The sequence below is a fragment of the Carcharodon carcharias genome, chromosome 16 (genome assembly GCF_017639515.1).
Source record: "Carcharodon carcharias isolate sCarCar2 chromosome 16, sCarCar2.pri, whole genome shotgun sequence".
NCBI classification, from domain to species: domain Eukaryota; kingdom Metazoa; phylum Chordata; class Chondrichthyes; order Lamniformes; family Lamnidae; genus Carcharodon; species Carcharodon carcharias.
In genome coordinates, this window is record NC_054482.1 from 51,814,640 (window position 1) to 51,834,761 (window position 20,122).

Genomic DNA, 20,122 nt, shown 5'->3' on the forward strand with positions numbered 1-20,122 from the left:
TTCCCTGGCCACTAGGCATTAGAGAAAATGGTCTGAATCTTCTGGGCAGCAGCAATGCTAAGTGCATTGCCAATGCATGTGACAATTCTCCTGACCCAACGCAGCTGTCAAAGAAACACGCAGCGTGACATCCCCAGGGAACTCCATCAGAGCAGAGTACAGTCAGGGGAAGAGAGGACCAGCCTCCTTTTTACCAGTTGGGGGGTGGTTGAGGGGTAGACGGGTTGGTTCGAGGGGGCAGGATGGTGACTGTGGTTTCGGTTGTGGAGTTACCCAGGTAAACATTTCCTGGGTAACAACCAAGTTCAATCCCATGCATCTGTTCAAAGTCTCCAACTCTAGCTCAGAGTCAGAGATGTTCGCAGTGGTCCCAGGAAGCATGGGGATTGCCCATTGGAAGTTTAAACTTCCTTGGCAATTCCCACACGGATCCATGCATCAGGATATCCACAGGTTGCCAACGCACATCTTCTGTTGTATGTCCTGTCTCCAATGATCAGAGACCAGAAATTTGGGCCATTGTAATCTTTGTGGAAGGATATTTTGTGCTATTTTAGCAAAATCATAAAATGACCTTAAGAGGTGTGCTTCTGAGTGCATAAGAAAGCACCGAATGAGATATCCCCCCCCCACCCCACCCCCACTGACCACACCCCTTCCCTGCCATCAGGAGAAACAATGAATTGAAAATCAGTAGTTAAAAGTGTATTTTTTTTTGTTGAGAAAAGATTTCCATAAGGTATTATATAAAAATGTGTACATTGTAAGTAGTGAATTGGAAACAGTTAGTGGATCCCATTAGTGTTAAAAGGATCAGTGTTCTATCAGGTATAGAAAATAGAAAGCTGCTGCTCTGTGGAGAGGGAAGGGAGGTAGAAAAACAGATTTTAAGAGATGCTATCTGCAAAGAGTTGCTTACTTTTTCAGCACAATTTCTTAAGTTTTTATAGTTTTCTTAACAGTTTGAATAAATAGTATATAAACAAAACAAGTAAAAAATTAAAACAATTGATCCTGCACAATGAACCAGTTCACAGTTTGGTAAGACAAAAATGTAGATGTGCATTTGTCAAAAGTGAACGTAGTGTGCAGAATAGGACTTTTTCTGCACTTACAGATACCAAACTAAGGCCCAGAGTCTCACTACACATTGGAGATATTTGTTGATTGTCTTTAACAATATGAATTCAACAAGCTGAGGCAATTGCCATGGAAAAGGAAGGCAGATCTGATAACTCTGAAGTTTTGCAGTTGTACTGATTTTTTTCTTTCTGAGCGTTTCAGATTAACTTGGAACGGATGATTCTGACTTAGGGCCCTGTGTTACGAGAAGGGAGGTGCAGGACTGAATGATCTTTTATTTGAAAAAATTGCTTTTTTTCGAATGCAGTGAATGAAGTTATAGACAACCATAGCAGACATTCTGCATCAGCAACATCCCAGTCAAATGAATAGCCAGTTAACCTGGTTCAGGTCATGTTGATTGAAGCAGAAATATTGACCAGGCCAGCAGGAAAACTCTTTGATCTTTGAATAAAGTCATGGGAGCCTTATTATCCATTTGAATTCTCAGAACAGGTAGATCTGATCTTGGTTTAATATTGCATTTAAAAAATGGCATATCCAACAATGCAAAACTCTCACAGTACTGTGCAGGAATGTCAGCCTAGATTATGTATTCAAGTACTTGAGTTGGAATCAAACCCATAACAGGAAATGAGTGTTACCAACTGAGCTAAAGCTGGGAACCATAGAAATTGCTAGTGGAAACAATCTGTGCAAAATGGCTTGGTCAGCATGGAATTAGAAGACAAAAATTAACAGGCTTGAAGGGAAACTTGAGACTAAAAGAACATTTGTCCCCATATAGTGTAAGTGGATGTGTCTGAGATGGACAGCTGCCCATGGTTGAATAGTGAAGGTGTAAGGATAGATAAATGTGCTGGTATTTTGCTTGATTAATTGTAGCAATTGGAGTATTTTTGATGAACATTCCCTTAGGAGATTAAGACGGACTTTTAAATCACTCAAAACCCTTTTGCTTGTACAGAGTTAAAACCAGGCCCCAAACGCATGTGGTAGAGTTTTTAAATTGTATGTGGAAAAAAAATAGGCTTGATGAGCAGAATATACTTTTGATATTCCATCATTTCTTTTGTCAAAACTTTCAGATACTTGGACACATCGCATTTGTCCACTCAGTAGTTTATTGGAAAAGTAGTGAATAGATCCTTGTGGCAAAGGGAGCATTTTAGAAATGCCTCCAGTGGCAGAAAACCAGTGCTGCAATACTACAATTTACGACAATTTGTATTCCTCTAGCCCCTTTAACATAGTAAAACTTCCCAAGGCACTAACTACCTATTTACTACTTATTTGACACAGCTCCAAATTACTTTACAGAGTTCAGGTACCAGAGTTCAAGATCCATGTAACTTCCTAACAATCAGGAGAGCATATCTATCCTGTAATGAGTTGGAGATCACTTATACTGTTTCTTTCCAGCATGCCATTGATGAGAAGTTCAGTACCTTGGAAGAAAAGGAGAGTGAAATACAGCAGCTGCACCTGGCTCTACGTGAGAAAGAAAGAGATCTGGAGAGATTCCGCTGTATCTTCTCCAATAATGAAGAGACTATCAATGTAAATGGACACACTGCATATCTCTGTTTATATCAGTAGGAAATAAAAAGGATAAAGTGATCAACTAGAGCATTGAAAGGAGACATGTAGGCACTTCATTCTGTTTAATGTGCTCCTGATGGAATCTTGTCCATTTAGTCTATGCTGAAACTGAGGGGCCATTTTCAATTCAGAACCTAATTTTCTAATGGGCTGTCTTTGCTGAGCTTTTCTCCCTGGAGCCACAGCATTAGCATCCCGCCTGTGGGCTACCTGACCAATTAGGAAGGGAGGGCAGGATGATGTGTCAGTTCTATTAAAGGGGCCCTGGCATTGGTTACAAGGGCTCACCAGTACTTGGAATATTCAGGCTGCAGCAAACACAGGAATGGAGAGGAGACCTGGGAAGGTTACACTGTGGGACCCTCTTCTCTCTCTCGCTCTCTCCCTCTCCCCACACACACACACACCACCACCGCCGCCGCCACCCCCCCCCCACCCCCCACTTGCTGGGAGTTTCGTTTTTACTTGGAACTCCTGCTGAAGGGTTGCAGTGAGGTAGCTCACAAGGAAGAGGAACCTCTCTAACCAAGCAGGCATGTTTGGAAGTAGCCATGAGGAAGTCAGTGGCTGAAGTGTGGTCCCTCCAAACTGGAAACAGTTTGTTAAGAGGACCCCATGAGGAAAGGAAAGTGAAATAATACTTCCTGTTGCCAAGCCCCACACTTTGATTTTCCCAGCATTCTCCTGCACAGCACTCCTCAGTGCAACATGGCTTTCAACTGCAGGCATTTCACATCCCCATCTGAATAACCAACACCCTCTTCCACCCATGCCTCACAGCCCCCTCCACAAATGTTGTCCTGCCCTCCCCTCCATACAGGCTACTATGAACACTTACACCTTTCTGCTTTCTCTCCTTGAAAGAGAAGAAAACACACAACTTGGAAAGAGACAGAGACCTGGAACAAGGTGAGATGGGGAGTATTTAGGGGGTGTTAGGGTTTGGGGCATGTTACAGGATTTTTCCTCCATTGGCATCTTGTCAGCTATTGCCAGTGCATGCCCACTTGATCCACAGGGAAGGAGCTCTTGTTCCAGAAGGCTGGAAATGTCAGCAGCGACCTGTCTTGCAAACCCGAGCCTCCTGAAGTACAAGTGTTCACACGCTGAGAAAGTTGATCCTCTACCTGGAGATCCTGTGTGGAGATCCTCTGTTTGGGGTCTCATCTCCCAGTTGGAACTTGATACCCATCTCCTCTGCTCTATGGAGAGACATATGGTTGAGGAGAAGGCACCTGCTGCTGCTGTTGGTGTTGTTCCTGCTGCTGCTGTCAGAGCAGTTGTGGTGGTGTGACCTCTGCTTTTGACTCTCAACAGTGGTGAAAGATGAAGCTGCATTAGCTGCTTCTCATGCTGTGCTGAAAGCTGGCAGCAGGGTAAAGGAGCTATACAAATGAAGTAGATTCTGTGAAGTTAGCAATCAGCTGTCATGAAGTGAATACACTCTTTGAGGGAAGTGCTTTGAGCAGCAGCTTCTCAATGACCATAGCTGGAGCTCCTAGTGTAACTGGTCAAACCAAGTTTCACTAAAGAAGCTTTTCCCACTGTGCATTCACCTCAGTAAACCTGGTGAGGTGCAGGCACAGCATAAAAGCTATGTGCACTTGGGAAAGAGCTATTTGCACTTGGGGAAGAAGGAATTCATGGTTAAAAAGGCTCTCAATTGCCTTTTCAGTCACCCCAATTGCTTTCCTGCTAGACCCACAGGGTTTCCTGCAGAACTTGGAACCCTCCCTGTGGAAATCCAAAAGGAGGTGAGATAGCATCAGGATCCAATTTCCAGGACTTTCCCAGCCCACATTCACACTTGAACTCACCTCCACCTGGCTGGGAAAATTCTGCCCTCCTTGTATAACAACTCCCCAGCATTGACTTGCTTTTATTTTTAAAACTATATTGCATTTCACTAATTGAAAACAGCCATTTTACTGCTTTACTGAATTCCTTGGCAGCCTCATGTCACCAATTGGTGGTCATCATTTTAGCTGCTGGCTGAAATCGTTAAGTCTCTAAATTCTGTGCCCTAAACCTTGTTTTTATATTTTGATCAAAGTCAAGGAAAACTATTAGCAAATAGAAAACTTGTCTTCTGTTTCATCACTAAAAATAATCCCTATTAACATTGTGAATTGTGTTGACTTTGATTTTTTACTTTAGCCATAAGCAGCAATTTGTGTGATCTCATCATCCAGTGATGAGAGCTTGGCTGCTAGTGCTCTCATCAGAGCAGTAAATGGCTGCTGTGACTGAGATTCCAGCAGTCACTTTAAAGAAAATGATGGAACTTGCATATGCAACCTTGCATCAGTTCAGAACATCCCAATGCCTTTCCGAGCTGCTGAATTACTTTTGAAGTGTAGTCACTGTTGTAACTAAGGGCTTATGTGCACAGCAAAGTCCCACAAAGAGCAGTGAGATGAATGACCATATTAGCTGTTATTTGTTTGGTTGAGAACTAAGTGTTGGCACCAGGAGAGCTTGTCTACTCTTTTTTGAATAATGCCATAGGATCTTTTACGTTGACGTGAGTAGGCAGATAGATTGGGGTTTAATGTCTCAACTGATAAAACACCTAATAGTACAGCATTCTGTTGGCACTTGACTGATATGTCTGCCTCATTTTATGTGCTCAAGTCCTGAAATGGGTCTTCTGACTCTTTTTAACCTTCTGACTCAAAGCCAAGAGTGATACCATTGAGCCAAGGCTGACAATGTTATTTGTTTTACTTTTCTGATGAAAAGAGAAAAGTGCATCAGTGCTGAAGGTAAATAAAGTAATGCAAGGGTGCGGTGATGGGAAGTGGGCCTGGTCTATGTATTAACAGGAATTGCTGGAATCCAGTGAGTTCCTTTAAATTTACAATGTAACTACTGTTGTGCTGTATTATAAACTGAGCAATTGGGAGGAATATCTGTGCCACATCTGAAATGGCAGAGGATTGATTTAATGAGCTGAATGGTCTTGATCTGAACTGAGCTTGTGATTGTGATCTTTTTATTCTCTGATTTTCAGAGTCTAGAGAGCCTTATGAAAGGGAAGGACCTGGAGTTAGAGCAGATTACAATGGCATACAAGAATCTGCAGTGGCTGAAGCAGGAGATGGAGGAGAAACATGCCCACTCCCTGAAAGAAAAGGACACAGTCAGCAGTCAGCTGCAGGCAGCACTGCACAACAGCAACAAGGAGCTCGAGGTAGGGAACTTACTGAGCCACAGAAAGAAAAACTCAATCAAAGCTTTGACAATACAAATCCTATTCATGGTGATATGACAAAATAAAATTTCTGAAAAATACACTTGTAATGAGAATCACTTGAATATTTTACAATGGTACTGATGTTCATAATCAGCCCAGGGTCCATACATTGCAAAATTCTAGTGTGCTGTAAACCTGAGCAGGGCTGTGGTCTGTGTGTTTTCGATCTGTTCAAAGCCTGTTTCACTATGAGATTCAGGGCTACTGTCCTTTCTTCTCCAGTTACAAAGACCCTGTTAATAAGCCTGTCAACTAGGAAAGTAAAAAAGCCCTACTCAAACTATAGGATCTTTAAAATAAATAAGAACTGGAATAAGCTGTTTATCTCTCTGAGCACGCTACACCTTTCATGAATATCATGGCTGATCTTCTATTTTAACTCCACCTTCTTGCACTTTCCCCATACCCCTTGATGTCCAAATATCAATCAGTCTCAGTCTTGAATATACTCAATATCTGAGCGTCCTCAGCTCTCTGGAGTAGGAAATTCCAAAGATTCACAGCTCTCTGAATAAAGAATTTCTCATCTCAGTTTAATTTGAATGGAATTATTAGTTCTATAAATATTCATCCGAAGTATGTTCCCATAAAATCCCTTTGTTGCCTTTTTGTTTAAATCTCCCTTGCAGGATCTGACTGTAGTATTGATGAACAAGGTTAGCACTGGGTCTGACGAGGTGATGGAACAGCTGAGGTGGCGGTTGCAGCTGAAGGAGCGAATGCTGCAGGAAGCGCTAACAGACAGAAGCATATTGACAGCTGATCACGAGCAAGAGGTAGCAGAGTTGCTGCAAACCATCAACTCCCATGATCAGCAGATGAAGGTAATATGCTGCCCGACTGCTCTGTTTCTGTTTCTGTATGGATTATTTTCATAAATATCTAAAAGTCCATAGCATTTGTGTATCACAATCTGCTGATATTGCACACATTACGGCTGAATGGCCTACTCTTGTTCCTAATTCATATTACATAGGGATCCCTCTGTCCTTTAGAAACTTTTCAAACAACTTTTTATGACTAATCTTCATAATTGGTCTGTCATGTCACTTCCTTATTAATAATATGGATAACACCTCTAACAGTGTATTAATAATGCAGTGCAATGAGAACATTAGCAACTGAACAAAGCTAGGTCACACAATTTGCTGCTATCTCTACAGATGGTCAGATGAGAGAGGTTTTAATATAATTTCCTGTGTTTTTTTTTCAATTGTTTAGGATGCAGCAAAGAGGTTAATGCATACTCTTGCGGAGAAGAACCATGAGCTTCAGACATTGCGTCATCAGCTGGCGGAGAAGAATCGTGAAGCAGAAAATTTCACTAAGCAGCACGTTTTCTTGTTGGAGGTGCCAACAGAAGTAGCCCGCCTCAAAGAACTTCTTCAGGAAAAGGATCGAATAATCCACGTAAGTCCTTCAAGTTTGATGAATCGATAAATGAATCCTGCCCTGTGCAGAATTCAGCAGTCCTAGTGCTTAATAGTATTCCCTTTCTGCATAATTGGGAGTGAGACACAAAGAAAAGGCCATGGAAGTAAAAGCACAAAATGTAGCTGTAACTAGAAGTATGTGAGCCAATGCAAACAATTGCCTGTAACAACAGAATTAAGAGCCAGTGCAAGCTGTGCATGCTCTTGTAACAAGACTAAGCCAGAAACATTGGCAATTAGAGGTTAAGATCCACTGTGTACCTACCATTGTTTGAGTCCATGACCCCAGTGCTGCCTCTACTGTAGAGTTATCTCATTGAAGTGTTGGTGCTACAATCTATGGAAAAACTTGTCTTTAAGCTGAGAAAGAGTTGGATACAGTTAATTAACTTCCTTCTATTTGCTCCCATTCTATAAAATCTTTGAGTTTTTATGCAGCTTTGTTGACTGTTGTAAATCCAGGATTTGTCAGTCATCTTTTCCACTATATTTTTGGATTATCCTGAGTTAGCTGAGCTTAGCAAAGAAATTCATTTTTAGTGTTCTTCAGTTTTAAAGAGAAATAATTCAGCCAGGATTCCCTTTTCTGACCATTATGTAATGGCTTCTGCCATCCCTGTTGGAAGAATACACTTGACGGCTGTCAGGTGAAGGCAGGGTCAGACTTGGCTACAAATCCCCACCCTTTACCAAATCTTCCCCCACTACCCCCACGATGTGAAAAATAGAACCCACCACTCGCTGTTCAGGCTCACTCAAGAAGAATGGTTAGTTGGGTCAGGTGCTGGAGGACTGATAATGCTCAGGTAACTACATCACAATATAAGTCAGCAGCTCAGGGAGAAAGTTTGGTTGGGGCAGAACAAAATTTTGGAAAAATGAGAGAGAAGCATCACATATCTGAAGCTGAGGCCTAGGAGCAGGCAAGGTGATCACTCTCATAGCCATACAGTGGCACATGAAGCAAAGAGAGCACCAAGGTGAAGAAGAGAAAACGATCTAATATCTTTGAAATAGAGAAAGGGGCTTTTAGATTGAAACACTTCAAGGTGCTTCACATAATGAATTATTCTTTTGAAACGTGGTAACTGTTGTTATTGTAGGCAAGGTACTGGAAACTGCACTTGTAAGATCACATAAAGATCAATGAGATGAATGGCTATCTGATCTGTTTTTGATGGTGTTGGGCAAGGAAGAAATGTCAGCTAGTATACCAGAAGAACTCAGGGTAGTGTCCTAGGCCTAACCATCTTCAGCTGCTTAATCAATGATCTTCCTTCCATCATAAGGTCATAAGTGGGGATGTTCGCTGATGATTGCACAATGTTCAGCACCATTCACAATTCCTCAGATACTGAAGCAGCCCACTTGATTGGCACCCCATCCATAAATACTCACTCCCTCCACCACCGACACAGTGACAGCAGTGTGTACCATCTACAAGATGCACTGCAGGAACTTGCCAAAGCTCCTTAGACAGCATCTTCCAAACCTACAATCACAACCATCTAGAAGGATAAGGGCAGCAGATGGATGAGAACACCACCACCTGGAAGTTCCTCTCCAAGCCACACACCATCCTGACTTGAAAATATATCTCTGTTCCTTCACTGTCGCTGGGTCAAAATTCTGGAACTCCCTCCCTAACAGCACTGAGGATGTACCTACACCACATTGACTGCAGCGGTTCAAGAAGGCAGCTCGCCACCACCTCCTCAAGAGCAATTAGGGATGGGCAATAAATACTGGCCTAACCAGCGACAGCACATCCCATGAATGAATTTTTTTAAAACTCCTTGCTCTTCCTCAAATAGTGACATGACATATTTGACATCCATCTGAATCAATGGAATATACAGAAGCTGAGTTTGATATCTCATCTGCTATAATACCATAGCTATTTTTGTAAAAAAAATAAATGGCCAAAGGTTAATTTATCTTTCACTTGAGAGCAGGGCTGCACCTTATACCAGTAGCATGTTTCTGCCATCTAGAAGCCCCAAACAGTAGGGTAGAAAGAGTGCATTTATACAGAATAGTGGGCTTAAATGAATGGAAAATCACAGGCTGCCACTTGTGATTTCTCTGGATGCACTTCTTGCCTAGAGCATCAGATTGTTGAATCATTTCTTAGATTTTATACCACATTCTATTAGTGTTAAGGCTTGAAAAATATATGGGCGTTTTACAAAAAAATGGAATTTCGGAGACCAGTTGTGAGTTTTTTTCCTTGAAGGGGATAAATTATTTCTAAACTGGATAATCTGAGCTGTTTCTTGAACCTGTTCAGGAGCTGGTGCAGGATGGTCATAGTAAGAATGAGCCCTCCCTCCAGCCTGAGAAAATGGAAGCATCTGAGCCCATTGACATCCAGCAGAATGCAAACGAAAAGGAAGGTAGGTCAAATTAAGCTACAATCACAGGTCATTACCTTCTTAGCTCATACACAAAATAAGCTTCACACACTATTTATTATTCACAATCTTACCTATTGCATCTCAGTACTGATTGTTAGTGATGGCAAAATATAAACAGCAGCTGTCATCTGTACCAAGATCAGATTTTCATATGTCTCTAATTGAATCCAAATGCAGTATAAACACCAATGACTCAATAGCAAAGGAAATGGGTAAAGTAAGAACAGACAATTACCATGGAGAGCGCTCTCAGTACAAAAATGTCCTTTGGTCAGCACTAAATGGAACTTATTTGTTTCACTTCTATAAGCTTTGAATGCAGAGTGTGGGAAATGTCTCACTGATGCAATTGGGCCTGCTCTACTGGACCTTTTGGGTTAGATTTTCTATCTTTCATGCCTCACACACAAAAGACCTAAGGGATGCACCTGATCAGGGTAACAATGTGGCTTCACTGAAATTTCCAATAGATTCTGTGCTGAAACAGGGGATGGGTTTCTGAATGAATCAGATTGTACTAATCATTAGCTTTAATTAGCTGCCCCCCATCCAGTACAGAACCCACTGGAAACTGTATGGTGTAAGGTCATAACTTCTTCGGAGTGGCAGTCAGCATTGGGCTGCCACTTTGTGCCCACTTACCTCCGCCAAATTTCTGCCATGTCTGTCTTGCCCAACCTTCCAACACGGGCCACGCAAGATCCAAGCTGCACAGCTGTCTCCGAAGTCCAGTGTCACAGTCCAGCACCGTCAAATTGAAGGAGCACACGCCCCTTTTTTCCAGCACTAGCTGCTGTAAAGCAGGTAAGTTTAAAGGTTGAATTGAAATTGACAGGCCAGAGGGAAGGTAAGTGGATTGGATTTGGGGGTTGGCGGTGCTCAGAGATGGTGGGGATAAGGAGCAGGGTTTTGGACATTGGGAGAGGGTGGGGGAGGTCAGACATCAGGAGGAGTTGAGGGGGTCGGACACTCGGGAGGGGATGGTGGGGTTAGATATTCGCTGGGGGGGGCCTGGGGGGGGGCGGGCATCGGGGGAGGGTGGGGAGTCAGATATTCAGGGAGTAGGGGGCTGGGGAGATCAGACATTGAGAGGGGCTCGGGGGGGGGGGTTGGACATTCAGGAGTGGGTGGGGGGTTCGGACATTAGGAGCTGGGGGGGTCAGACATTCGGGAGGGTTGGGCGGGTCGGATATTTGAGTGAGTGGGGGTGGAGAGGTCAAAATTTCAGGGGAGTGGGTGGGGTCAGTCATTCAAGGGGTGTGGGGGGTGTTGGACATGTGGCGGGTGTGGGAATGTTGGAATTTCGGGGTTGGGGGTGTTGGACATTCGGGGGGTCAGGGGCTGGGCATTCGGGGTGGTAGGGAGGTTGGAATTTCAGGGGGTGTGGGAGGTCTGACATTGGGTGGAATTGGAGGGGTGTTGGACATTGGGGGGTGGTACGGGTCTGGTTGGACTTGTGGGGTGGGAGGTCCAGTAGGGTTGGGGGTTGAGAGTCGGGCCTGAGTGGGGAGAAGGGTTTGGTCGGGGGTCAGGGTGAGGAGTCCCGTGTGGGTGGGGGAGTCCCTAGGGGGTCAGGGCTGTCGGGAAGTCCTGTGGGGGGATCTGTCTGGGTCTTTACGATTGTTGCCCAGAAGTTAGAAGTAACTTAATTCTTCAAACGTTTTCTGGGTAACTATTGGTATTATCCTGTTGGAACCATCCGATGTTTGTGTTTCAAATCGTATTTTCAGATGGTTGCCAGCGCAGCGCAATAGCCCAGAGCAAGGGTGAACTTCTGGGCAATTGCGTGCCAATGCTTACCTGTGAATCTCCAAGAGGGATTCCCCAGCGTGTCTGGGGGTAGCCCCCCAACTCAACAATGGGCAGCTGAGAAGTTATGGCCCATTATAGATCAGTTTCTAGGTTAATCAGCTCTACTACTGCCTTCCAATGCACAAAATGTAGAGTGCAAGAAGCCTGTTGTGAGTTTAATCCTTTTGGAGGTTGTTTCCAGTATGTTACAAGCTGTGTGATGTCACCACACTTTTCTCTGTTAACAGTAGTACAGACAGCCATAGATGGAGATGATGCAATGACTGATTCAGAACAAGAAGACATCAGGCAGGTCGAGCTAGAACAAATAAAAGAGGAACTGCAGCTTGTTTTGAGGAAAGAGAAAGAGACCACGGTGAGTTTTAAATCACCATTACTGGAGTTAGCAAAACAGTCTGAGGTTCCCGAGTTTGGAGTGCGTTATTAAAAGCCTTGCCTACTAGTCATTTTGGTTCAAAAGTCCTCACCAAAAATGGCGATATGGGGGAATTCACGACTTTATTGGGGAAGTACAGAGCTCTTCTGATTCAAATTTGAGTCCCAGATTTGTTTTGTTAATGAGAGGAAAGTGGTAGGATTACAGTTAATCTTGATGCCTTCATCCAGGGAGGAAGAGGAATATCACCTAGGTTTTCCCACTCCTGATCACTGTCCAGTGAACTCAACTGTAAAATGCATGTGAGTGAATGTTGATGTTTCCATGGTCAATTAGCGGCCAACACTTGATATTAACTCAAATGGAAAATAGTTGGTGCGTTAAGAAAAAAAAGGGAAGAAACTGGTGTGGAAAATTAAAAAGAGGAAAATAAAGCTTAGGTTTTAAAAGTTGTTGGAAAAAAGGGAACCCTCAGGCATCAGGTGGCACATGAAAACAGAGGCAAAAATCTGGCAGCCATTCAGGTGGATGCAAACCAAGGTACACAGCTGGAGTTTTATTACCCAGAATTACTGATGAAAGAGGGAACAAATTGAAATAGAAATTCACCTTATTCAAAGTCAGGCAAGTAAGTTTTCTCTCAGAATTTGATAGGTTTGAGAAAAGGACAGCTGCAGAATGAAGAACTGAGGAAAACTTGGCCAAAGAAAAGGAAAAAAGGTTCCAAGAGTAGGAAGGAAAAGCTTTGGGGGAAGAAAGGAAAATGTTCCCAGTTACTGAGCAGCAGATCCAGCAAACTACAGTAAACTGCAAGTTGTGCATTCCTCGGTGTATTGGAAACAAGGCTGAATAAACCATCTATGACTAAACTGCTCACTCTCAAGACCTCCAAACTGAGAAATTCCTTTCGTCCTACAATCTGCAGACTTTTAAAACTCATTTGGCTTCATTTAACAGCTACTCCTTGATTTAGCTTGGCTTCTCTCCTACGCTTTTCAACTTTAGTGTCTTGCATCATGGTGCTGTTTAAATTTCCTGCTTGAATCATGATTTTTTTTTAAATGTAAATTTTTGGACTTAGCGAATCATGAGTGTTGGCTATGTTGCTGACATTTCCTTCTTGTAGTGGGGACATGAGGCTTGATTTTAGGTTAGAGGTGGTAAGTGAAATATCTTGTCAAGTTTTGAATGTTTTAAAATATTACTAGTCTCCATCTTTGCAATGTGATTGATATGAGGGCAGGTATCTGAATGTGGTTTTTGTTCTTGCATTCTCAAGCTTGAGCTGACCACACTGCAGTCTGTCCTCGCCAATCAGGAAAGAGAGATCCAGCGTCAGATAGCCGAGATCGAAGTTCTCTCAAGCAACATTCGTGTCAAGGAGGAGTGCATTAAGGTCCGTTCTGATTTGAGCAGCAGTTGGCTTTTGATATACAGCAATGGCAAGGATAGACAACTAGTTTGACAGGACATACTGATTTTTCTGAATTATACCTTTTGTGACCAAGCTTTTGATCACCTCTCTGTTAGTGAAGTTACTAATTTTGTCTCATGTTAGGGATGGTTTTCTGCTCGAGGAAGTATGAAGCAGAGCTTGTACAGACTGATTTTACGTGGGACTTCCATGGTCAACAGACAGATGAACCATTCATTCATTCACCATGGGGTGAATCCAAACCTGGGTCCCTGGGATGAGAAAAAAGTCTTTTTCAGTCTCTTAGAGAAGATCTTGCTCAACCGTCATCTATCTAAATAAGACATTTTAGAGGGCCAGTAAAGACACAGGTTCTTTAAGAATGACAACATATTTATATATAAAACATTGCACCTTTGAGACTGTACTTTGGTCATATCTGGATATAAAATTCTAGGGCTTGGTGCTGTGTGTGATTTATCAGTCAAATTGCTGCAAAGTTGATGTTTGTTGTGTCGCACCATAGGACCTGCAGATGCAGCTGGTTCAGCCATGTGAATTTCCAGAGGTGGAGAGGCTTACACAGGAGCTCCTGGTATTGAGGGAGCAAGTGGCAAAAATGCAATCATCTACACAGAAAAATGTAGGAAAAAAACACCATCAGGTATATGAGGTCTATCAGGTATTTATGTGTGTGTGCATATACATGTGTACAGTGGAAGTGTAATGGAAAATTTAGTGGTATTTTCACACTTGCTTCAGCTAGGCTTGAACTTTGCTGAGTTCCAACTCCCTTTTTAAACCTTCTTGTCTGCAGTAAATAGGAATCAGATAAACTCATGTTCATCAATGAGTCCAGAGTCATGGGAAAAATAAACGGCCTAAAAAATAGACAGATAGGATGAGCTGGTGACTGAGTATTTCATAGAATTCTACTGTAGAATGAGTAAGTGCTATTAGGAGTACATGTTTTTTTTTATCTTTATGGGTTTGATATATCAGTGGGCTGGTCTGGTGGACAGAAAAGTGACAAATGGAATTCAACCCAGAGAACTGTAAGGTGATATATTTTGGGAGGTCAAACAAGAATGGGAGGATACTGAGAGGTGTAGAGGAAGTGAGGGACCTTGGAGTCCATGTCCACAGATCCCTCAAGTAGCAGGACAGTTCGATAAGGTGGTTTATAAGGCATATGGAATATTTTTTTTTTATTAGCCAAGGCAATAAATGTAACAGCAGTGAGATTATGCTGGAGCTATGAAAAGCACAGTGAGGCCACAACTTGAGTACTGCATGAAGTTCTAGTCACCTCACCACGTTAATTACACTAGAGAGGGTACAGAGGAGATTTATGATGATGTTGCCAGGACTGGAAAATTGCAGCTATGAAGAAAGTTTGGGTAGGCTGGGGTTGTTTTCCATGGAACAGAGGAAGCTGAGGGGGGATTTTATTGAGGTATGCAAGGTTGAGAGGGGCCTGAATAGAGTGGATGGGAAGGACTTATCCTTTCCTTAGCTGGGAGGTCAGTGACTCGGGGGCATAGATTTAAAGTGATTGGCAGAAGGATTAGAGGGGAGATGACAAGATGATTTTTCACTCAAAGGGTGGTAGGGGTCTGGAATTCACCAGAATTCACTAGTAGAGGTAGAAACCCTCAACTGATTTAAAAGGTGTCTGGATATGCACCTGAAGCCCCGTAACCTGAAGGGCTATGGACCAAGTGTGGAAAATGGGATTAGGCTGGGTAGCTTGTTTTCTGCTGGTTGCAGACATGATGGGCAGAGTGGCCTCCTCTGTACGATAATTTTTTCTAAATTTTCTAAATATCTGAATAGGAGGAATGTGCAGGGATATGGGGAGTGGATGGGGGAGTGGCAGTACGTAAATTGCTCCTTAGGAGAGCCAGCATGGACACGATCGGCTAAATAGCCTTCTTCTATGCTGTAATGATTCAATGATCCTATCCTAGAAGTAAAGCAGTGCTATAGGGTATAAATATAGGCAATTTCCCCTATATTTTTGTGGCATGATGATGGTATAGGGATAAGGTCACCTGTACTGGTAATCCAGAGGCCCAGGCTAATGCTCTGGGGACATGGGTTCAAATCCCACCACTACAGCGGTGGAATTTAAATTCAATTAATAAAAGCTGCAGTTGAAAGCTAGTCTCGATAATGGTAACCATAAAATGATCATTGATTGTCATAAAAACCCACTTAGTTCAATAACGTCCTTTATGGAAGGAATTCTGCCTCTTGGCCTTTTTGTGACTCCAGACCTACAGCAATGTGGTGGACTTAACTGTTCTCAAGGTATGTTGGCCTTGCCAGTGACACCCACATCCCATGAACATATATATAAAAAATCTCACCAGGACTGTTTGGAGCAAGAATGAGTAGAGATTGGGAAGTCCCAGGCAATGAAGGAGAATGTGATGTGAATCAACCTGGGTCATATTTGAAACTATCAGAGGTTTGAGAACACTAAAAATATAATAGGGCAAAAATGAGCAAAAAATAGATTGAAACCAGGACTTATTTGAGTGAATACAAAGTGAATCTCCTTTATTTTATAATCCTTTTCCTTTTGAATCGCCTTTTTCCTTCCTCAACTGAATCCATCCACTCCTTGCTGGGATACAGTCCATAGACACTGGGTTGCCTTCTGGTAGCTCTGCCAACTGCCCACATATGCCTTGACAATGAATTACATATTATTCAGTTACATGGCAAAGGTATCACAACCAAATGGCACCTTCCCCTCACTCAGTGTTCATATGTGTACTTCCAGCAGAGGTTGCTGGATAGTGATTGGGAATGGATAAATATTCCCCCGACAACCTATGAGATCAATAATCAATTGTAATGTCTGCTCTAGTGTCCAAACTGAAAATTTGCAAATACAGCATAAAGTGAATGTCAACATTAAAAGCCTGAATTATCTATCTCATTCTTTGAAATGGCTCATCATTTCTCCCTATTTCACATGGTTGCTATTGTTTACTGGCAGCTGATCTGTGCCCTTGAAGAGCAGATCCAGGAGCAGTCCCGACTGAGCGAAGCTCTTCGATCTGAACGACAACTCTACATCAGCCTTGTTAAATTCCACAGTCAAACTGACAGGTAAGAAAAGGTAAATGCAGAAAATCTGCACTCTCTGTGCTTGTGCCTATGTCCTGAATGAGCATGTGTGTAATTTTGCACTTCTGCATAAATATCTAGCTAGCACTGGTTACCACTTTTAGAAGTGAGTATTCAATTTTATTTCTTGACATTTCCAAAAATAAAAGATAATTTTTGTATGTTTTTGCACTGATTATTATTAAAGTGGAATCATGGAAATGAATTGTAAAATATTGATGAGTGCCACATACACTATTCGCAGACTCCTGCTGTAATGTTTGTTGTCTTGTCCAAAGTGGCATGTTTTCATAAAAAACCTCCGTGAATTAATATTAACTGCATGCAGCAGAATGTGGAATTGTGATTGCCTTGAAAATGTTACTAAAAGGAAATGCTTGGTGTTTAATGCTTATTAACTAAACACGTGCAATATGTGATCTTACCTGAATTCAGAAAATTGTAATTATGAGTTTTCTTCCTGTCTCCTATAAGTCATGATCCATAATGTGTTGCATGCATCCATGACAGAAAAGATATCATTTCATTTTAAGTAATTTCCTTTTCCCTGCTTATGTTGGTCAAATAAAAGCATTTTCCGTCATGTCTTTGCACTTGCTCCATTTTGAATGTATGAGTCACACCATCTTTCCCACTGATTCACTCTCCGTACTAAAGGTAGGGTCAAGGGTGAAATTGCTAAACAAACCCAGTAGCTATTTACTGAACCACTGCAACTTATTATTGCAGTTAATTGTTTCAAGGTAGCACCCTCCAGCTCCCCCTGAGAGCCAGAGGGCATTCACAAGTGACACTTTGGCACAACAAAGCATGCAGCCAGGTGGTCTGTAGGGAAGAAGAACTTGCTCATGTATAATTGGTATCGCTGCTTGATTTTATTTTGCACCACGTTCAACAATAAATATGATACTGGTATTTCATTGATACTAATTTGTGAGAAATTGTGCTGGTACCTGCACCAACGATTAGTTTTATTATTAACCTTGTTCGTTGTGTGTGCATTTATTCAGGTTAAGGATTACAGGATTGCAGTTCTTTGATGAGGTCAATCATCTCAGTTCCAGGACATCACCATAGGGGTTCCTCAGAGTAGTGTCCTAGGCCAACCATCTTCAGCTGCTTCATCAATGACCTTTACTCCATTATAAGGTCGGAAGTGGGGATGTTTGCTGATAATTACACAATGTTCAGCATCATTCGCGACTCCTCAGATACTGAAGCAGTCTGTGTCCATATGCAGCAAGAGCTGGACAATATTCAGACTTGAGCTGATAAGTGGCAAGTAGCGTGTGTGCCACTCAAGTGCCAGGCAATGACCATCTTGCCAAGAGGGAATCTAACCATCTACTGTTGCCATTCAAGGGTGTTACCATCGCTGAATTCCCCCACTGTCAATGCCCTGGGGGTTACCGTTGACCAGAAACTGAACTGAACCAGAGGCTGGGAATTCTGTGGTGAGTAACTCATCTCCTGACTCCCCAAAGCCTGTCCATCATCTGCAAGACACAAGTCAGGACTGTGATGGAATAGTCACTATTTGCCTGGATGAGTGCAGCTCCAACAACGCTCAAGAAGCTTGACACCATCCAGGATAAAGGAGTCTGCTTGATTGGCACCCCATCCAGCACTTTCAACGTTCACTCCCTCCACAGTGCACAGTGGCAGCAGTGTGTACAATCTACAAGATGCACTGCAGCAACTCACCAAAGCTCCTTTGACAGCACCTTCCAAACCCATGACCTCTACCACCCAGAAGGACAAGGGGAGCAGATGCATGGGAACATCACCACCTGCACGTTCCCCTCCAAGCCACACACCATCCTGACTTGAAACTATATTGCTATTCCTTAACTGTCTCAGGGTCAAAATCCTGGAACTCCCTTCATTACAGCACTCTGGGTGCACCTATACAACATGGACTGCAATGGTTCAAGAAGGCAGCTCAGCACCACCTTCTTAAGGGCAATTAGGGAGGGGCAATAAATGCTGGCCTAGCCAAAGGCACTCGAATCCCATGAAAGAATCAAAGAAAAATTTGCCAGTGATTCTGAATCACTGCATCTGTTCTATTTGCTATAGGGCAATTCATCTGGTCTGTAATTTCCACGTAACTGAAGTTATTTTGGTTCTGAAACCTTTGTTAAAATATAAGCAATTTTCTTGGGTTCAAAACTTAGTTGTTCACGGCATTCCCTGACTTACAGTAAATACACATTCTCATCAAGTTCAATCTCTGTCTCTTGACGAAATATGATCTGAGGCCGATTTTTTGTTCATAATCTCCTTCATGTCCAGGAGCTAAAGTTCAGTTAATTTTGGTAACTCTTAATTCAGACCTATTTTCCCCCTCTACTTCATTCTTGTACCTAAGATCAACCCCTGTGGTAACCAACACTTGGGACAGGATTTTATAGGCCTCAATGGTGTGTTCGCAGGTGGGGGACAACGGGGGCCATAAAATTCACCGCCTAGGCCAGCCAGTTGTTCGCCACAAGGGATGCTTCCCACCCAGCCTCAATTTTGAGGCTGGCGGGAGAGGTTCGGGGCAAGGAGAAGCCCGGAAAGTCACCCTCCTTGGGCTTGGGGATGTGGAAGGGGCACCTCCCTCAAGGGCATTCTTTCCAAGTCGGGTGCCCCAAGATCTGTCTCCCCTGAGGTGCTCCCTATCCCCCAGCCTCCATTAAGATGCCCAACCCCCCACTCTCCCCCATCCTGTTAGACCTCACCAGCCCCCCACTCAGTGAGACCCCCTGCGCTTACCTTGTCCCAGACTCCAAGGCTTTGAATTTGTGGGCTGCTTGTAGTCCCAGTCCAACCCAAAGCTCGGCGCTGTGGGGCTGCTGTGATCAGAAGGGATGTGTTCCCTGCTGACTGAGTGGTGAGGCGGGAAACCACGCTATCTGAAAATCCTGCCCTGGAAATTTATCGAACTCTGAAGCCCAAAAGTTAAGTTTGTCACAGGCTTAATACCACATTAAGGAGTTGGGGAAGTGGAAAGAATAGAACAATATCACCTTATAACTGAGTGTGTCCTACAGTCCTCAAAGGAGGGTGTGTGCAGCTATTTCTTCTATCTATTGTCCTTTCATCAAGCACTGTCTGTGATAGTTTATTTTTGTCACATTCACATCTCTACTTAGCTCCAGCAGAGAAGATTCGCTGCAGGCCGAGCTTTTAGCTGTACAGGCACTCCGCAGACAACTGGAAGAAACCCTCAAGAGGAGCCAGGAGCACATCAGCAGGCTAGAGAGGGAATCTGAGATGCCAGCAGATTCTGGAGGTGGGGGAATGGACAGGCTGGGAAGTCCTCAAGAGCATGTGGCATCCCTTGCTGAGGGGTCTCGCACCCAAGCAACATAGCGTGCTACTGGGATGTGGTTATCTTGAAAATCTTGCTAACAGGAAATGCTTGCTTGATGCAAACGGGTTATTAATTGAACGTGTGCAATGTGAGCTAACCTGGATTCAGAAAATCATGATTGTACCCTGTATGAGTTTTCTTTCTATCTCCTAAAGTCATGACACAATGTTTTGCATGCAACCACAAGAGGAAAAATATCATTCCATTTTAAGTTATTTCCTTTTCCC

General features: G+C 43.0%; 1 protein-coding gene across 20 annotated transcripts in view; it reads left to right on the forward strand.

The window, feature by feature from the left end:
• LOC121289280 (phosphodiesterase 4D interacting protein) overlaps positions 1-20,122 on the forward strand; it is a 288,682-nt gene that overhangs the window by 127,273 nt on the left and 141,287 nt on the right. For 18 of the 20 annotated variants that reach the window (XR_005945527.1, XM_041208572.1, XM_041208553.1 and 15 more), the window contains 10 exons: positions 2,506-2,643; positions 5,699-5,878; positions 6,571-6,765; positions 7,163-7,351; positions 9,665-9,770; positions 11,831-11,958; positions 13,259-13,375; positions 13,920-14,075; positions 16,404-16,516; positions 19,675-19,814. Coding sequence is in view for 19 of the 20 variants with exons in the window: in XM_041208572.1 (XP_041064506.1) it covers positions 2,506-2,643; positions 5,699-5,878; positions 6,571-6,765; positions 7,163-7,351; positions 9,665-9,770; positions 11,831-11,958; positions 13,259-13,375; positions 13,920-14,075; positions 16,404-16,516; positions 19,675-19,814 (1,462 nt within the window). In the remaining variant the exon portion in view is untranslated. The remainder of the gene's footprint in view (positions 1-2,505; positions 2,644-5,698; positions 5,879-6,570; positions 6,766-7,162; positions 7,352-9,664; positions 9,771-11,830; positions 11,959-13,258; positions 13,376-13,919; positions 14,076-16,403; positions 16,517-19,674; positions 19,815-20,122) is intronic. The other 2 variants (XM_041208556.1, XM_041208555.1) reach the window with 2 other exon arrangements.